Source organism: Pituophis catenifer, unplaced genomic scaffold (assembly GCF_029215685.1).
Source record: "Pituophis catenifer annectens isolate HBS135680 unplaced genomic scaffold, rPitCat1.0.hap2 SCAF_9, whole genome shotgun sequence".
Taxonomy (NCBI): Eukaryota; Metazoa; Chordata; class Lepidosauria; order Squamata; family Colubridae; genus Pituophis; species Pituophis catenifer.
The window spans coordinates 16,270,722-16,289,051 of NW_027256889.1; the positions used below are offsets into that span (position 1 = coordinate 16,270,722).

The 18,330-nt window shown below is 45.6% G+C and overlaps 1 protein-coding gene across 1 annotated transcript in view; it reads left to right on the top strand.

Annotated features, from left to right (window-relative positions):
- The window catches only part of MAP3K6 (mitogen-activated protein kinase kinase kinase 6), a 76,823-nt gene that overhangs the window by 38,042 nt on the left and 20,451 nt on the right, over positions 1 to 18,330 (top strand). The window contains exons 10-18 of the mRNA XM_070950123.1: positions 1,248 to 1,398; positions 4,181 to 4,288; positions 5,175 to 5,224; positions 6,501 to 6,596; positions 9,807 to 9,885; positions 12,079 to 12,212; positions 12,903 to 13,030; positions 15,116 to 15,252; positions 15,368 to 15,473. Coding sequence (XP_070806224.1) covers positions 1,248 to 1,398; positions 4,181 to 4,288; positions 5,175 to 5,224; positions 6,501 to 6,596; positions 9,807 to 9,885; positions 12,079 to 12,212; positions 12,903 to 13,030; positions 15,116 to 15,252; positions 15,368 to 15,473 — 989 coding nt within the window. The remainder of the gene's footprint in view (positions 1 to 1,247; positions 1,399 to 4,180; positions 4,289 to 5,174; positions 5,225 to 6,500; positions 6,597 to 9,806; positions 9,886 to 12,078; positions 12,213 to 12,902; positions 13,031 to 15,115; positions 15,253 to 15,367; positions 15,474 to 18,330) is intronic.

An 18,330-nucleotide genomic window follows, 5' to 3' on the forward strand; every position in this document is an offset into this window, starting at 1 on the left:
CCTTGGAAGTGCTGCTGGTCAGAAGTGGGTTTCACATAATTTTACCACTGGTTCGCCGCACACCAAAAATGCGAACGTGTGCTTTGCGCTCACGCGCGCCTTCTACACATGCACACAGCCTTCCGCGCATGCGCTTTGCTCTCTTCCACGGCTTCAACGCATGCGCACAGCTTAGAAAATGTGGCTAAACAGGACGGCATAACGCTGAGGCGGATGGGCCGGCCCAGCCATAGGTCGCCACTACAGGTTTGACCAGGGCTGAAATGCTACTGGTTCGTACCAGTTCGGGCGAACCGGTAGCGGCAGCAGCGGGTGGTCGGCGAACCGGTAGCGGTGGTAGCACGAGGCTCCACCCACCCACCCAAACATTGTTACTTCCTGTTTTAACCAGGAAGTAACCTGTTTTTGACCCTCTGCGCATGCGCAGAGGATCCAAAATCGCATGTGACGTGTGCATGCACTTCCGAACCGGCAGGGAAGATAAGTAGATTTCACCCCTGGGTTCACCCGAACCTGTCTGAACCGGCTGAAAACCACCATTGCTGCCGGTGCTTCGGACTTGAAACCTTAAGTTTGGTGCAGTTTGGGGAGTGATAGTTTGAAGGGTGAACCGCTCTATTGTTTTGGGTGTATGCAAATAATATAAATAAATAAACATCTGCCTCTGTTGGCCTTTTTCTTTCCTCCACCTCTTGTCCAGGGGTGAAATCCTCCCGGTTCGGACCGAATTGCCCGATCCGGTAGAGATGGCGGCGGGTGGTTTGGAGAAATCCCTGCCTACCCCTCATGCCCAGCTGAGTCGCACGATCATCGCAAGCTTTTTTAAAAAAATTTAAAGCATTTTTTCTACAACCTCTTTGGACGAAAAAATGCTTTTAAAAGTAAAAAAAAAGCCTCTGACGATCCCAGCTGAGTTGCCTGATCGTCAGAGGCTTTTAAAAGCATTTTCTTTTACAATCTCTTTGGCCAAAGATGTTGTAGAAAAAACGTTTTTAAAAGAAAAAAAAGCCTCTGACGATCAGGCAACTCAGCTGGGATCGTCAGAGACTTTTAAAAGCATTTTTTTTTACAACCTCTTCGGCCAAAGAGGTTGTAGAAAAAATGCTTTTAAAAGAAAAAACAAAGTTGGCCACGCCCTCCCAGTCACATTACCCCACCACCACCAAGCCACGCCCACAGAACCAGTAATAACAAATTTTACATTTCAACACTGCTCTTGTCTCACCTTTTCTCTATAATTGTGCCAGGTACTTGACTTCCATCAAGGAGACTTACACAATCTACAATCATTTCAACACGGTCCCTGACACGTGGACACCCAAACAGGAGCTGGTTGATTTCTGGCTGGGGTTTTTAATGGAGTCCTGCCAGCCCTTCGTCTCCACGGAGAGCTGTTTGGTAAGGAAGCTGCGAGTCCTGCTTGTTTAAAGCAATGCCATTCTTGAACTTACCGTATTTTTTGGAGTATAAGACGCACCTTTTTCCCCCCTAAAAGGGGGTGAAAATTTAGGTGCGTCTTATACACCAAATGTAGCCCCGCCCACGCACTGGCCCCCATCCTTTGGTCTCTGCCTCCCAGCAGTTTACCTCTTTGCAGCAAGCAGCAAGAAGAAACAGCTCCTTTCAGCTTCAGCACAGCCTCATTAGCACAAGTTGATTGGATCGGTCTCCCGACTCTCAGCTGATTTGCTCTCAGCTGTTTTGTGCAGGGCTCTGCTGCTTGCTGCAAAGAGGTAAATTGCTGGAGCAGATTTTTTTTTTCCTTTTGCTAATCAAGCTATGCTGAAAACGAAACTGAAAGTAAAACAGGCTGTTTGTTGTTTGCTGCAACGAGGCAACATTGCTCAGAGGCAGAGGCAGATTTCTTTTTTTTCTTTTCCTCACCAAAAAAGCTGGGTGCATCTTATACTCTGGTGCATCTTATATTCCGAAAAAAAAAGGTAGATTTGTCCGTCTGAGACAGAGGGTAAAGCTCCTGAGCTGGATTACATTTGAATACGAGCAAATCTTAACATGGGCTTTCTGGTCTCAACCATGAACCAACTTTTGCCTTCCTCACACCCCACCCCACCCGATCCCCCCTTTTTTTTTAACCTCTCTCAATTTTGCCCTTGCCAAAAAAAAAATATGCGATGGGGTAGCAGTTGGGACCATCGTGCCAAATATCTTAAGTGCTTGCAAAACTAGTGTGCAAAAAATAAAATCAATAAAAATACAGTCAGTCGTTGACTTACAATGGTTCATTTAATGACCGTTCGAAGTTACAACGGCACTGGAAAAAGTGACCGTTTTTCACACTTAACGACCGTTCCAAGCATCCCTGTGGTCATCTGATCAAAATTCAGACGCTTGGCGACTGACTGATATTTATGACGGTTGCAATGTCCCGGGGGTGTGTATGTGTCATGTGATCCCATTTTGCGACCTTCTGACGAGCAAAGTCCACGGGGGAAGCTGGATTCACTGAACAACCGTGTTGCTAACTTAACAACGGATTCACTTAACAGCTGTGGCAAAGAAAAGTCGTAAAATGGGTCAACATTCACTGAACAACTGTTAAGTCGTTACCTGTTAAGCTGTTACTTGTTAAGTTGTTTAACTGTCTCGCTTAGCGACAGAAACATTGGGCTCAATTGTGGTCGTAAGTCGAGGACTGCCTGTATAAAAGGCTGTTGCACACAAAAACGCCACGAATGTGGAAAATGCCCAGGTTTAGTCAGAGAGAAATTTGTGCTTGCTGAAAAAAAAATGCTAGTTTCAGGCAGCTCTTTCACAACCCTCCTTTCAAGATCCGTTTTAACTAGAAATACCTTGGATTCAACCGGAGACTTTTTTTTTTGGTAGATGATGCAAAACGTTACCCAGATATTTGACTTCAGATATTTGGAAATTTCCACTTCCTTTGTTGTTTCATGTTCCTTCCGTCAAGCTGAAGCGAATTCAGGGCACGCTTTGCAGAAGGGATGTTTGCAGAGTGCAAGAACGCGATGGGATTCTCTCTTCGGCCAGAAGTTTCTTTTTTGCGTTGATTCTTAGTAACTCAGGGTTGCTTAAGCCATGGCCCCTCTGCATGATGTTAGAGTCCAGCAGGAATCATCATCCCTGAACACTGGCCCTATTGGCTGGGGCTGATGGTAGTTGGAGTTTAACAGCATCTGGAGGAGCACAGCTTTTGGTATTGCGGAAATAAGTTGTAGTCCAGGTAACCGCCTCTTTGTCTCTCTTTCTCTTCCCTATCTGTGTTTCTCCCCTTTCTGTGGTCCCAGCTTACGTTGTAGAAACCCCGACTGAATGTTCCTTTGGGGCAGGGCCCCCTCCCTTTCCTTCTGCATGTAGCAATAGCCCAAGTCTCTTTCCTTATAATGCATTGCTTGTTAGCTTTGCTTTCTTCATGGCCTCCTTCTTTTTGTCACTTGCGGAAATGGGGGCTGTAATTGCTTTTGGGAAGGGACACCGCCTGTTTTTACAGAATACCTTAAAATATCATGCACGGGAGTAGCCTTATAGAGGCAGTGATTCTCAAATTCAACCCTCACCCCAATTGTGTTACCAGTTCGACCCTCACCCCAATTGTGTTACCAGTTCACCCTCACCCCAATTGTGTTGCTAGTTCAACCCTCACCCCAGTTGTGTTACCAGTTCAACCCTCACCCCAATTGTGTTACCAGTTCGACCTTCACCCCAATTGTGTTGCTAGTTCAACCCTCACCCCAATTGTGTTCAGTTCAACCCTCGCCCCAATTGTGTTACCAGTTCGACCCTCACCCCAATTGTGTTGCCAGTTCAACCCTCACCCCAGTTGTGTTCAGTTCAACCCTCACCCAATTGTGTTACCAGTTCGACCCTCACCCCAATTGTGTTGCCAGTTCAACCCTCACCCCAGTTGTGTTCAGTTCAACCCTCACCCCAATTGTGTTACCAGTTCAACCCTCACCCCAATTGTGTTACCAGTTCAACCCTCACCCCAATTGTGTTACCAGTTCAGCCCTCACCCCAATTGTGTTACCACCTGGCTAAGCTCTTCCTCCTGATACCCTTCTTGTCCAGCCTTCCGATAACCAAATATTGTGCTGCTCTTGTTCCCTGGTGATTTCACATCCTGTTCCTCATTTTGAGCAATTCATTGAATCTTCCCCTGTTTAAAATCATCAGAGTTGAGGGCTGCTGCTTTTCTTGACAGGTGTTGATTCTCGACCTGAGCAAGGTGCTGCAACCCTCTCAGCTTTCTGTGTGCAACGAGGAGATCAGAAAATCAGTGACACTAAGCTACATCGGTTCCCTGGAAGAGGTACTTTCAGAGATTTCACTTCATTTTCCTTTTTTGCTTGCTGCCTGCTAGTCCTCGCTTAACGACTCCCCTGTTTAGCAACCATACAAAGTTACAATGGCATTGGTAAAGTCACTATAAAGCAAGCCTTTGCATTTACAACTGTTGCAGGATCCCCAGTGGTCACATGATCAAGATTCAGGCATTTTTGCAACCGGTGGGTGTTTATCAATGTTGCAGCATCCAGTGTTCATGTGATTCCCCATTTGTGCGTTTCACACCTGGCTCCCAACAAGCAGAATTGATGGAGAAGCCGGCAGTAAAATCGCAAGTCATAGTCACATGATGTCTCAATGACTCTAGATCAGCTGTCAGCAACCTGCGGCTCTGGAGCCACATGTGGCTCTTTCACCCCTCTGCTGCGGCTCCCTGTCACTCAAAATATGCATCGCAACTGCCAATGTGCGACACCTGCCGGCAAGCAATTTATTGAGCTTTTCAACCCCCGGTAGGCCAACCATGGATAAATCCAAGAAAAGAAAAGTTTCAGAAGAAAACAGAACATTTCATTCAATTACATATGCTAGTTTTGTGGCCGCTCAAGAAATAGTCAGGCACTGGAAGGGTTTTGTGGCTCCCGATGTTTTTTTTTCTGTGGGAAACGGGTCCAAATGACTCTTTGAGTGTTTAAGGTTGCAGAACGCTGCTCTAGATGATTTGCTTAATAACCACAGTGGAAGTGAAGTCTTAAGTCCACGAGGTTGTGGGATATTTCACTTAGCGATGATGTTGCCAGTTCCAGTTGTGGTCATAAAGCGAGGATTACCCCTTCTTACAATTTTCCAGCGATTGGGAATTTTGCTTCTAGGGTTATTTGCTTATTTGGTGTTTCTCTTGGCTTCTATAGGAAGGAATTTCTACCTGGACTTTTCCCGTATCCTCCATCCGTGGAATCAGGTAACAATCATTTTTGCCATTTTTGAAGAGGGCATTTAAAATGCTGGCTTTCTGCTTAACTTAACATCCAGCAGATTTCCGAATTCTGCTTACTGTACACACGTCACACTTAAAGCCACACATTTTGCCAACTTGCTAAGCTCGGTTAGGGTTAAACCTTGATCATTTTTGGATGACTTTTCATACTCTGGAAACTCAGCTGATTTGGTTAACTTACGGTTCACTATGTTGCACGAATCCAGAAAATCGTTTAATTCAGCAACCAGGTTTACTCATTGTGCGAATGGAATTAATGCCTGTCTAACAATCTATGCCAGTGATGGAGAACCTTTTCGGCACTGAAAACTGGAATGTGCACGCGTGCAATTCTTTAGGATTTAGCAGAGGTACTGGTCTACCCGGCTTTGAACTGCTTTCAGAGCTGTACCGGTCTACCTATTTATTTTTGGAGCGCACCGGTCTACCTATTTGTTTTTGGAGGCATCGGTCTACCTATTTATTTTTGGAGCGCACCGGTCTACCCATTTGTTTCTGGAGCGTTCCGGTCTACCTATTTGTTTTTGGAGCGCACTGGTCTACCACCACACTGCCTTTTACCACTGATCAGCTGTAGGGCGGCCCTTTGAAGTGCCATGGCAAGAGTTTAAACAGTTTTTTTCCTTCTAGCCGATCAGCTGGAACTCGGGAGGCAACGAATAGATTGGGGGCAGGGCCAGGCAGAAGTGATATTTACCGGTTCTCCGAACTACTCAAAGTTTCCACTACTGGTTCGCAAGAACCGGGGAGAACTGGTAGCAACCCACCACTGCTCTGCGTGCCACCTCTGGCACACTTGCCATAGGTTCGCCATCATGGATCTATGCTTTTGGCCCTAGTGGATGTATTTGGATGTTTGAGAATATATCAAGGCAGTGGTGAAATCCAAATTTTTTTACTACCGGTTCTGTGGGTATGGCTTGGTGGGCATGGCTTGGTGGGCATGGCAGGAGAAGGATATTGCAAAATCTCCATTCCTACCCCACTCCAGGGAAAGGATACTATAAAATCCCCATTCCCTCCCCACTCCTGGGGGAAGGATAATGCAAAACCTCCATTCCCACCCCACTCTGAGGCCAGCCAGAGGTGGTATTTGCCGGTTCTCCGAACTGCTCAAAATTTCCGCTACCGGTTCTCCAGAACCTGTCAGAACCTGCTGGATTTCTTCTCCCTCAAAGCCTGTTTTCTACATGCCAGCCTGAATTCTTTTCTTCTCTCTTTCTTTCTTTTTTTGTACCAGCATTTCTAAGTGCGACGAACGATGCTGTTTCCTTTATGTGCGGCATACGGTTGAAGATTTCCAGTTATACTTCCCTACCCAAAATCACTGCCGCTGGTGAGTCGGGGTGAGGTGAGGGTGCCAATAGAAACCAAGACCCAAAGAAAGAGAAAGAAAGCAAGTCAGTGCAGTCCTGGGCTGTTATCAACAAAGAACATCAAGATCACAAGGAGTGATAATACCATTCTAACTGCACTAGTGAGGCCACATTTGGAACACGGTGTATAATTCTGGTCACCACGATATTTAAAAAAAGTGTCGAGAGCTTAGAACAGGGGTGTCACACTCGATTTCATTGAGGGCCGCATCAGGGTTGTGTTTGACCTCAGGGGGCCAGGGTGGGCGTGGCCAGGGTGGGTGTGGCCAGTTCACGTTATTCGTGTCGGCGGTGCCTGTGGTGGCCCCAGAACTCTGCCAACAAAAACGGGCTCCAGAGCTCCATTTTCGACTGTGACAGTCTTCTGCAACCCTCTGCCAGTGAAAATGGAGCTCAGGAGAGTCTTATGCGGCCCTTGCGAGCTCTGTTTTGGCTGCGATGGTCTCCTGCAACCCTCTAACAGCAACGACGGAGCTCGGGAGAGGTGCACGCTCTGCCAGCTCTGTTTTCACTGGCAGAGGCACCACGGGTCAGTCCTTTGCTGTTTCCAGGGCAGCCCCATGGGCCAGGTCTAAGCACCCCGTGAGCCTGATCCGGCCCTCGGGCCTTGAGTTTGACACCCCTGGCCTAGAAAGTATGCAGAGAAGAGCAACAAAGATAATGAAGGGTCTGGAGGCTAAACTATTATGATTAGTTGAGGGAGCTAGGTGTGTCTAGCCAATCGAAGAGAAGATTTGGGAGGGGAAGACATGATAACTGTCTTCCAGTTCTTGAGGGGTTGTTCCAGAGAAGAGGGGATTGACTTATTCTCAAAAGAACTGTTGGAAGAAATGTCCGTCTGGGTTCAGCTCCAAGTGGGGAAAAAGACATTGGAAACATGGAGACTGCTTGGAAAGATGGTTTAATGGTGGACAGGACCACATGGTTTGAGTTCCTGAACAGAAAAAGGGCAGAGATGCTGCGAGTCCCCAGGTTTTATGCCCTCTCTGCGCTTTGAACTTCCTGGGGCACAGGAAGAGTATCCTGATTGGTTGTCAGACTCCCAGGGGGTAGGGGGGTCTTAGCTAGCCTTGCTGGCTGATGTAATCTTCCCAGGTGCCATGTGGTGAGTTTCTGTTGCTAGATGGGTCCTATTGTGTTGCAGATGATGGTCTGTTGACAAAGGTGGGGGGAATGAGTGAGCTTGTCTGAGGCCTTAATGGCCCATTGACAAAATGGGGGGAAGGAGCCAGGAAGCTGCTTTGTCTTTAAAACATGTTTCTCCATTTCTCATCTGCCTTGAGTAGGAGGTTGGATTAGAAGACCTCTGAGCTCCCGTCCAGTCCTATGATTCATTCCATGGTCTGCATTTGAAAGAGTCTCCTTTTTTTCACTGTCCTATTTAAGAGCAGATCCAGCACTCGTTGGGTAGTCTGCTTCAGAAATAACAATTTCAAGAAATGGGCATTGTTATAAAATCATAAAGATGGCCTCGATAGAAATATACCGTATTTTTCACACTATAAGATGCACTTCCCCCCCCCAAAAAAAGTGGGTGGAAATATCTGTGCGTCTTATAGAGTGAATATTGTGGTGGGGGGAGGGGGTTGGCACTGCGGCGCCACCTGTCACTGCTGTCGCCGTTCGCCACCGCCGGGGAATGCTGGAGTCTTTGCTGATTGGCGGTTGGATTGGCCTCCCAGAATACCGCTGATCAGCTGTTCTAGGCAGTGGGGATTGCCGATGCCACCAATCACCGCATTGAACTGCGGCGAGTGACAGCATTCCCTGGTGGAGGCAGCAGACATGGAGGAGGCAGGCTGTTTGCAGTTTGCTGCAAGGACGCTAGCCAGATGGATCCTGGATGGATGCTGGGAGGCACAGGCAGATTTTTTTTTTCCTTAGTTTTCCTCCTCTAAAGCTAATGTGCGTTTTATGGTCCGGTGCGTCTTATAGTGTGAAAAATACGGTATATTTCATTTGTCACCTGCTCCTTCCCTGATGCATGTTGTGTAAAGGAAAGACAGGGCCATGGCATGTTGGAAGGAAGAACTGTGTTTTCATTACAGAGGCTACAGTTTGGCTAGCTATATGTCACAAGTCAATCAAAGCTTAATGGAGGAGTGGCTGTGAATTGCAAAGATCAAAAACCTAATTAAGGAAGGGAGATACTAGAATAGCCCAGATGTAAATAATGTCCCACCCAAACGGTACCTGGCAACCTGTTGCCACTGTTTTGATTATTTCAGGGTGAGCATTAAAAATATGACAGCTAGCTTCAGGGTTGCTGCAAAGCTTGAAAATGTGTGGGTGAAGACATTTTTGAAAAGTCAAGGGCAATAAACGGAAAGGAAATCACATTCTCAAATCGTTCCCCATTGATTTCCAGTGGGATTGTAAGTAATTTTAAAACAGTGGGGGTTTTCTTTCAAACTTGGCAGCTTGAAGAGGTGTGGGCTTCAACTCCCAGAATTCCCCAGCCAGTCATGCTATGCTCGGGAATTCTGGGTGTTGAAACCCACACCTCTTTGAATTGCCAATTTCGAAAAGCTGTTTTAAAGGGTGAATTGCACTTTGGCATTATTTTTACTAAAAAAATTTGACCAAAAACAAATTACTGGAATAAACGACCATCAGATATAGCCTGCTGTTTATGATGCTAATGACATTTTTAAAAAAGGATATTGGTTGTTGCTTCATGCAGAGTCGATCACCAGATCACCAAATGCCAGTGCTTAAAGCTAGAACTAGTATGGAGACTGATGGAAATTATAGTCTAAATCAGGGGTCTCCAAACTTGGCAACTTTAAAACTTGTGGACTTCAACTCCCAGAATTCCCCTGCCTGCATGGCTGGTTGCCTGGGGAATTCTGGGAGTTGAAGTCCAAAAATCTTAAAAATTGCCATGAGTGGGCACTCCTGGTAAAATACCTGGAGGACCACAACTTCCCTCTTATCTGAGGCAGTCTTCCCCAACTCACGTCCCTCTTAATGTGTTGGCTGCATCTTCCATCACTTTTAATTACCAAAAGCTGATGGGGGACAATGACAGCTATTGGCCAGCCCCTCTGGAGATGGATTTCTCTAAGCTTCTCAGGCACTTTGATTGCTTTAAAGCAGTATCAGTCTTTATGAAGACGTTTCATATATTATTCCCTGAGATTTTCCTTCCTCTTACTCTTTTATTTCAGGTTTTTTGAACTGATCCATTCTTTCATGGCAGAGATGGGTGAAGAAGGGAATTGGTGCAGCTCTCCAGTGGAACTAGAGGTGAATTGGGGTGAAGGCACTGTGAATCAGACCTTCTTGGTTTTCTTAGGAAGGATTTCACAACGAGTGAAGAAGGAAACAACAAACCTAGCCAGCTCCAGAGATGACTCAGTATAAAAATAGCTACCATGCAGAGGTCTTGTTTTAGTGCTGTGCTAAAATTTTCTTCTGAATCTTTTTCCACAACCGAAAGGCTAAAACATATAAAGAATGGTTGCTGGAACTGGATATGTCTAGTCTGATGAAAAGAAGGACTAGGGGTGATATGATAGCAGTGTTCCAATATCTCAGGGGTTGCCACTAAGAAGAGGGAGTCAACCTACTCTCCAAAGCACCTGAGGGCAGGACAAGAAGCAACAGGTGGAAACTAATCAAGAAGAGAAGCAACTTAGAACTAAAGAGAAATTTCCTGACAATTAGAACAATTAATCAGTGGAACAACTTGCCTCCAGAAATGCTGAATGCTCCAACACTGGAAGTTTTTAAGAAGAGATTGGCTAACTATTTGTCTGAAGTGGTGTAGGGTTTCCTGCCTAAGCAGGAGGTTGGACTAGAAGACCTCCAAGGTCCCTTCCAACTCTGTTATTCTATTCTACCATTCACATTATGATAAGAAAGATATTGCTTTCCATGTGGTTTTTCCGATAGGGAATACTAATGAAATTCTCCCTAATGGCCTACAAGTTTCTTACACTTTATCTCTGTAATAGATTTCCTAAGGCAAATGAGCGAGTCTGTTTATCGTGTACATTTCCTACACCGGTCTGCAATTTCTTTGGCTTTTTATGCATCCATTCAAGTGGAAAATATGAAGAAATCCCACCTGGGCACAGTTTTCCAAAGAAGAAAAGGGATAAAGAGAGGCACTGTAGAAAAACACAACTGTGCCATGTTGCTTTGTCCTCTTGCAACAATCTCAGGAATGCCACCGAAAGAAATCCCAAACAGTACAGTTTTTCCAGAGTATGGAAGAGCATATAATTTTTAGATAAAAAGTGAAAGATAATGAATATTGAAATGAAAACCTGTTCCAATCATACCTATTTTCTCTTAAGTGTAATATTTTGATTTTAAATTTAATGGAGTACATGAGCTTGCATGTTTAATCAGCGTCTAGAGAAATAATTGTTAAAGTCTTTAGCTGCATTCATTTCAATGTTTAGTCTTGGTTGTAGAGAGTGGTGAAACTCCACTTTTCTCAAAGCTATTTTGACCGAAAAACAAGGTGGAATTTATATACCGCTTCATAGTGCTTTACAGCCCTCTCTAAGCGGTTTACGGAGTCAGCCTATTGCCCCCAACAATCTGGGTCCTCATTTTACCCACCTCAGAAGGATGGAAGGCTACCTTGAGCCAGTGAGATTTGAACTGCCAAATTACAGGCAGGCAGCAGGCAACAGAAATAGGCTGCAGTACAGCACTCTAACCACTGCACCACCATGGCACAACTTTGGTGCCTTTAAAAGTGTTTGTGTAATAATTTCAAATTGTTTGCAAATACCATATTTTTTTAAAAAAAAATGATAGTCTTAAACCATCTGAGAATGCTGTATAACATCAGAAAAATAGGATGTTGGAGATAAACTTCAACTTAGAATAGTATTAGAATAAAATTAGAATTAGAATGAATAGAGTAGAGTAGAGTAGAGTAGAGTAGAGTAGAGTAGAGTAGAGTAGAACAGAACAGAATTCTTTATTGGCCAAGTGTGATTGGACACACAAGGAATTTGACTTTGGTGCATATGCTCTCAGTATACATAAAAGACAAGATACGTTCATCAAGAATCATAAGGTACAACACTTAATGATAGTTGTAGGGTACAAATGATACAAGCAACAAAATTACAGTCGTAAGTGGAAGGAGATGGGAATAAGTGGAAGGAGAAGGAGATGTTTTATACAAACAGTACAAACGTGCTTGCATAAAAAAAAAAAAGTATAACTATCCATATTCCATTTATGGAATCTGACAGGATTGGCAGCTGAAGGTTGAGCAGTGACGACTTCTACCATGTTTGAGGTCAAGAAGCTAATTTAAGGAACCCAGAATTCATTATCTGTCACATTTTCCTGGATTGTCTGCCCCAGGCCTCAAAATTCACTCTAGCTAATTATAGGGCTGTTTGTGCATCAAAGGTCTTCTGACCAGGCTTTGCACTTCCTTATATTCTTTCTATGCTTTCATGTTCACAGTATGAGTATGAATACACTGAAGCAGGTGACAGGGTGATTTTGGGAAAAGGGACATACGGGGTGGTCTATGCCGGACGAGACCGCAGCAACCAAGTACGCATTGCCATTAAAGAGATCCCAGAGCGGGATAGCAGGTAGGACCCAAAATGGGAAAACTTGCCATGGCCAACGTGCCCCAGCCAATTCACCCCAGCTACAGTATCTTGCCACGTCCAATTCGCCATGGGACAGCTTACCACAGGACAATTTTAACATAGGATAACTCGAGAAGGACAAGTGAATTTCAGTGAGCCTTGTCTTGTTTTAGGTTCAAGGTTCAAGCTAAAGCAAAACAAGGGCCATTTCAATTCATTTGTCCATCTAGTGATTTATCCCGCTTTCAATTGTCCAATGCCAAGTTGGCCACAGTGAGTTGCCTTGGAATTTAGACCAGTGGTGGGATTCAAAATTTTTTTACTACCGGTTCTGTGGGCGTGGCTTGGTGGGTGTGGCAGGGGAAGGATACTGTAAAATCTCCATTCCCACCCCACTCCAGGGGAAGGATACTGTAAAATCTCCATTCCCTCCCCACTCCAGGGGAAGGTTATTACAAAATCCCCATTTCCTCCCGATCAGCTGGGGCTCGGGAGGCAGAGAATAGATGGGGGTGGGGTCAGTCAGAGGTGGTATTTACCGGTTCTCCGAACTATTCAAAATTTCCGCTACCGGTTCTCCAGAACTGGTCAGAACCTGCTGAAACCCACCTCTGCTCCCATTCCTTGACAGGGTTCTTTTGTTCTTGGAAGAGTCTGTCTGGGTCTTTCATTGTTGGTCTTACTTCTCAGATATTCACAGCCTCTGCATGAGGAGATTGCCCTGCACAAGCGCCTGAAACACAGAAACATTGTCCGTTATCTGGGCTCCGTGAGTCAAAATGGCTTCCTCAAAATCTTCATGGAGGAAGTGCCTGGAGGTGAGTAAGCAGAAGATGCTATTTTGAAACCCTGGTGAGGATGGGAATGGATTTCTTTCAGCAAAATCAGATCTTGAGGATAAGAATAAGAAAGAAGGGTATCAAACTCAAGCCCAAAGAGGTCACAGTGAAATCCAGTTGAGTCCAGTTTTTTAATTTGCTTACACAGAATGGACAGAATCTTGCCAGAGTAAAGTTATATAGGGAGTTCTTGACAGACAGACACAACTGAACCCAAAATTTCCATTACTAATCGAGACAGTTGAGTGAGTTTTGCCCCATTTTATGACCTTTCTTGCCATAGTGAAGTAGCTAAGATGTTGAGCTTGTCGATCGAAAGGTCAGCAGTTCAGCGGTTCGAATCCTTTGTGCCGCGTAGCGGGGTGAGCTCCTGTCACTTGTCCCAGCTTCTGCCAATCTAGCAGTTCGAAAACACGTAAAAAATGCAAGTAAAAAAATAGGGACCACCTTTGGTGGGAGGGTAACAGCGTTCCGTGCGCCTTTGGTGTTTAGTCATGCCGGCCACATGACCACGGACACGTCTTCGGACAGTGCTGGCTCTTTGGCTTTGAAACGGAGATGAGCACTGCTCCCTAGAGTCGGCAACGACTAGCACATATATGTGAGGGGAACTTTTACCTTTACTTATTCTTAAACGGCTTGTTTTGGTTCTGACGGGTTGAGTTTGCGTCCGTTGTATTTTCCCTTCATGTTTTCATATGCCCCTTTTTTTTTATCTGAGAATTGCACCGCAAAATTTTTGAACGTGCTAAAAACAAAAGCAGGTTGCATAATAAACCGAGCAGCCCTGATTCCCATGCCTGTTTGGGAAATGTAGCTTTCCTTTAAAAAAAAAAAAAAGCGTGCTCAGATGCAAACAGATCATCCTTCACCATCTTACGGTGGGTATTAAAATGAGGCCTTTAGGAAGACACAGCATGCATGGATCAATTATGCTAAGGATCAGGCAGTAAATGCTTCTTGTCACACTGGGTAAGCATCTTGAGCCCTTTCTTCTGCCTCCTGGAACCCCTTCCAGATCTAATTGCCAAAGCAAGCAGTACATTTCCTAGCTCTTCGGCTATGAGGAAAAAAAACACATCAACGTTGATGTTTAGACCTTGACTTGTATTTAATGTGGGTTATAAAATGAAGGAAAAGCCCCCAAACTCTTAAGAGAGATGCAAAACATGTCAAGCTCAGACCGTTTTACGTACGTCTATAAAACTCTTTCTGCAAAACCTGACAGAAAACTCTGGCTCCGCCTTTGTGACATGCCCCACCCCCCTCACTTCCTTTCCCTGTGGCATAGTGAGTACAGATAGTCCTCGACGTATGACCACAATTCAGCCCAGAATGTCTGTTGCTAAGGGAGACAGCTGTCAAGTGACTTTTGCCCCAGTTTAGAACCGTTTTTGTCATGGTTGTTAAGTGAATCACTGTGGCCAAGTTAGTAGCAATAGCGATAGCACTTAGACTTATATACCGCTTTACAGTGTTTTACAGCCCTCTCTCTAAGCGATTCAGCCTATTGCCCAATCTGGGTCCTCGTTTTACCCACCTCGGAAGGATGGAAGGCTGAGTCAACCTTGAGGCTGGTGAGATTCGATCTGCCAAACTGCTGGCAGCCGGTGATCAGCAGAAGTAGCCTGCAGTACTACACTCTAACCACTGCGCCACCATGGCTCATAGCAACACGGCTGTTAAGTGAATTTGGCTTCCCCATTGACTTTGCTTGTGAGAAGGTCACAAAAGAAGAATCATATGACCCTAGGACACCGCAACCGTCATTAGCACAAGCCAATTGCCACGCGTCTTGAATTTTGATCACAACGATCATGGGGGTGCTGCAATGGTTGTGTGAAAAACAGTCATAAGTCACTTTTTTCAGTCCTGTTGTAAGTTTCAGTGGTCGCTAAATGAACTGTTGTAAGTCGAGGTGCACCTGTACGCTCTCTCCCAGCCTCCAAAATGCATGTTCTCTGTGTGGCTTGTGAGCAATTGGTTCTCAGAGATTTATTTCTGGTGCAAAGTAGCCTCTCTAATTCCCCATGATTCTTCCTTCCCTCCCATCTCTCCATCCAGGAAGCCTCTCTTCTCTCTTGCGGTCCATGTGGGGTCCTTTGAAGGACAACGAACCAACCATTGTATTCTACACTAAGCAAATCCTAGAGGGTTTACGTTACCTCCATGATAACCAGATTATCCACCGAGATATCAAGGTGAGGAACCAAACCACATCGGGGACGGCTTGATATTGCTACCCCCATGTTTTCTGCTCTTGGAGATCTTGGACACTTCCTGGTTCTCTAAAGCAACAGTTTCTATGATTGACAGGGAGATAACGTCTTGATCAACACTTATAGTGGCGTCTTAAAAATTTCAGACTTCGGCACTTCCAAAAGGCTGGCTGGAATCAGCCCAAGCACTGAGACATTCACAGGTAAGGGATTAGGGTCTATGGTTGAACATTTTAAATACGGGGTCCTTGGTGCTCTCTGAGCTTGGTTGGTGGTTTTGCATTTCATCACCAAACTAGGTAACATCATCAGTGCTAGAAAGGAATGGGGTTTGCTCTCTTTTTATATACGAATGGCTTGCCCTATCAGTGTTTTTGGTGGTTCCTTGATTAGGCTGTTGTTTATTATTTGATTGTTTGTCAGACTTGGTAACGCCTTGATTAGGGTCTTGTTTTAGAATAGACTAAAGCTGGAAGGGACCTTGGAGGTCTTCTAGTCCAGCCCCCTGCTCGAGCAGGGGAACCTATACTATTCCTTGATTAGAGTTTTGTTTTAATTGCTCTTTACCCCAAATGCAAGTTATTAGCAATTTGTGTACACCATCTTCAACTGCATTGCAGTTACCCAAGCACCATCAAGTGCATATACACCCCCCGCACACACACACACACTCACACATGGACACATATTTCTATATGCACATGCATGCATGCTCTTGTGAGCATGCCCATGCACACTTGCACATCGTTTGTATTTTTTTTATTTTTTTTATTTTATTGGTTCGATTTATATGCCGCCCTTCTCCGGAGACTCAGGGCGGCTTACAATGCGTTAAGCAATAGCCTTCATACTTTTGTATATACCTGCTTAGTAGGGCTTTTGGGGCCCCCTAAGCGATGTTCTTTTTTTATACAAAGTCAGCTTAACCGGGTCCTCATTTTACCTACCTTGAAAGGATGGAAGGCTGAGTCAACCTTGAGCCTGGTAAGATTCGAACTTGCTGTAATTGCAGGCAGCTGGTGCTAATTAACAGCACATTAGTCTGCTGCGCCACCAAGGCTCTTCAACTGCCATTCAGCATTCCACACGAATCGTATTTACTTTGCAAACATATTAATTTTCCTGGATTGCTGACAGGCAAATTCTTGTTTGTCAATGGCCCCATTCAGTTCCATATCTCTCTCTCTGTCTCTCTCTCTCTCTCTCAGCGCTTGCCAGTAGAAATCACCATTAGAGGGAGCAATATAATCAGCCGCACAACAATATTAAAAATGCCAGCAATCAATAAGCCGAAGATCAGAGAATGTTTGTCTTAATCCCTGAAGGGACAGATTAGAACCAAACTTTCCGCAGACAACCTCGGCTTGTTTTCTCAAGTTGCTAATCTTTCTTGGATTCCATTTTGCATCGAAAAGAGCCTGGCAGCTGTTTTCAGCTCACCAGGCAGAGGAGGAGGAACAGCTAGGAAGATCAGGAATAATAGGAGAGAGACGAACGGGGTAAAATAATTAAGTTCAGATCAGCGTGTCAGTAGAGTTTGAGCAATCAATAATTGGGAGCTCCGCAAAAAGAGAAATCGGCCTTGGGTAGATTTATGAGCTGCCCCAGGCAAGAACGGTTGCAACCAGCAAGCAGATTTCCGGGGTCTGGCTCAGTAGAATGAGCAGAAGCTGCTCTTAGCTGCTGACAGCGAGCTAGCTTACCAAAATTTGAAAAGAAGTGTAATCTTACACCAGCTCATCAAAAAGAGACTCCAGTATTGTTTACTTGCACAGTTGCTGGCAAGGAGCGTTGGGTGGCTGTCATATAAGAGAAGGGACCTTGGAGGTGGTCTAGTCCAGGGGTCAGCAACCTGCAGCTGTGGAGCTGCATGTGGCTCTTTCACCCCTCTGCTGCAGCTCCCTGTCACTCAAAATATGTGTCACAACCGCCAATGTGCGACACCCGCTGGCACGCAATTTATTGAGCTTTTCAACCCCCGGTAGGCCAACTATGGATAAATCCAAGAAAAGAAAAGTTTCAGAAGAAAACAAAGCATTTAATTCAATTACATATGCTAGTTTTGTGGCCGCTCAGGAAATAGTCAGGCACGGGAAGGGTTTTGTGGCTCTCGGTGTTTTCTTTTCTGTGGGAAACGGGTCCAAATGGCTCTTTGAGTGTTTAAGGTTGCAGACCCCTGCTCTAGTCCAACCCCTTGCTCGAGCAGGAAACCTTATACCAAGGCTGTCAAACTCACGTCGTCACAGTGGCATCATGTGACATGTCTGGATTCCCCCCCCCCTTTCGCTAAACCAGATGTGGGCATGGCCAGGCATGATGTATCCGGCCCATGGGCCGGGAGTTTTACAGCCCTGCCCTATACCTGTGATGGCGAACCTATGGCACGCGTGCCACAGGTGGCACACATAGTCATATCAGTGGGCATGCTAGCTCAGCTCTGCTGTGCATGCACGTGCCGGCCAGCTGATTTTCGGGCCTTCTGGACCCACCAGAAGTAGGGAAACAGGCTGTTTCCTGCCTCTGGAGGGCCTGGGGCCTGGGGGTGGGGTGGGGAAGCCCGTTTTTCTTTCTTACCTGGCTCCAGATCCTCTCTATGCATCTGCGGAGGGCGAAACCAGCCTTTCCCACTCCCTTGGAGGCCCTACGGAGGGCTGAAAGGGCCCATTTCCCAACTCCTGGTGGGACAGGAAGTGACTTTTTTGCTGTCCCCAGCCTCCAGAGTCTCCTAGAGAGGCCTACCAGGCCATCACGTGCCAGGAACGGGGGGGGGGAGGGGGGTTACACGCACATGCGTAGGGGCGGCACATAAATTGTGGGTGTGGGCACGTGCACGCACGAACCTCCCCCCCCCCTCTCCTGGCACGCGATGGCAAAAAGGTTCGCCATCACTGCCCTATACCATTTCAGATAAATGGTTGTCCAATCTCTTCTTAAAAACCTCCATTGCTGGATCACCCACTACTTCTGGAGGCAAGCCCTTCCACTGACGATAGGTAGTGCTCCACTTACGACCACAATTGAACCCAAAATGTATGTTCTTAAGTGAGACATCGGTTGAAT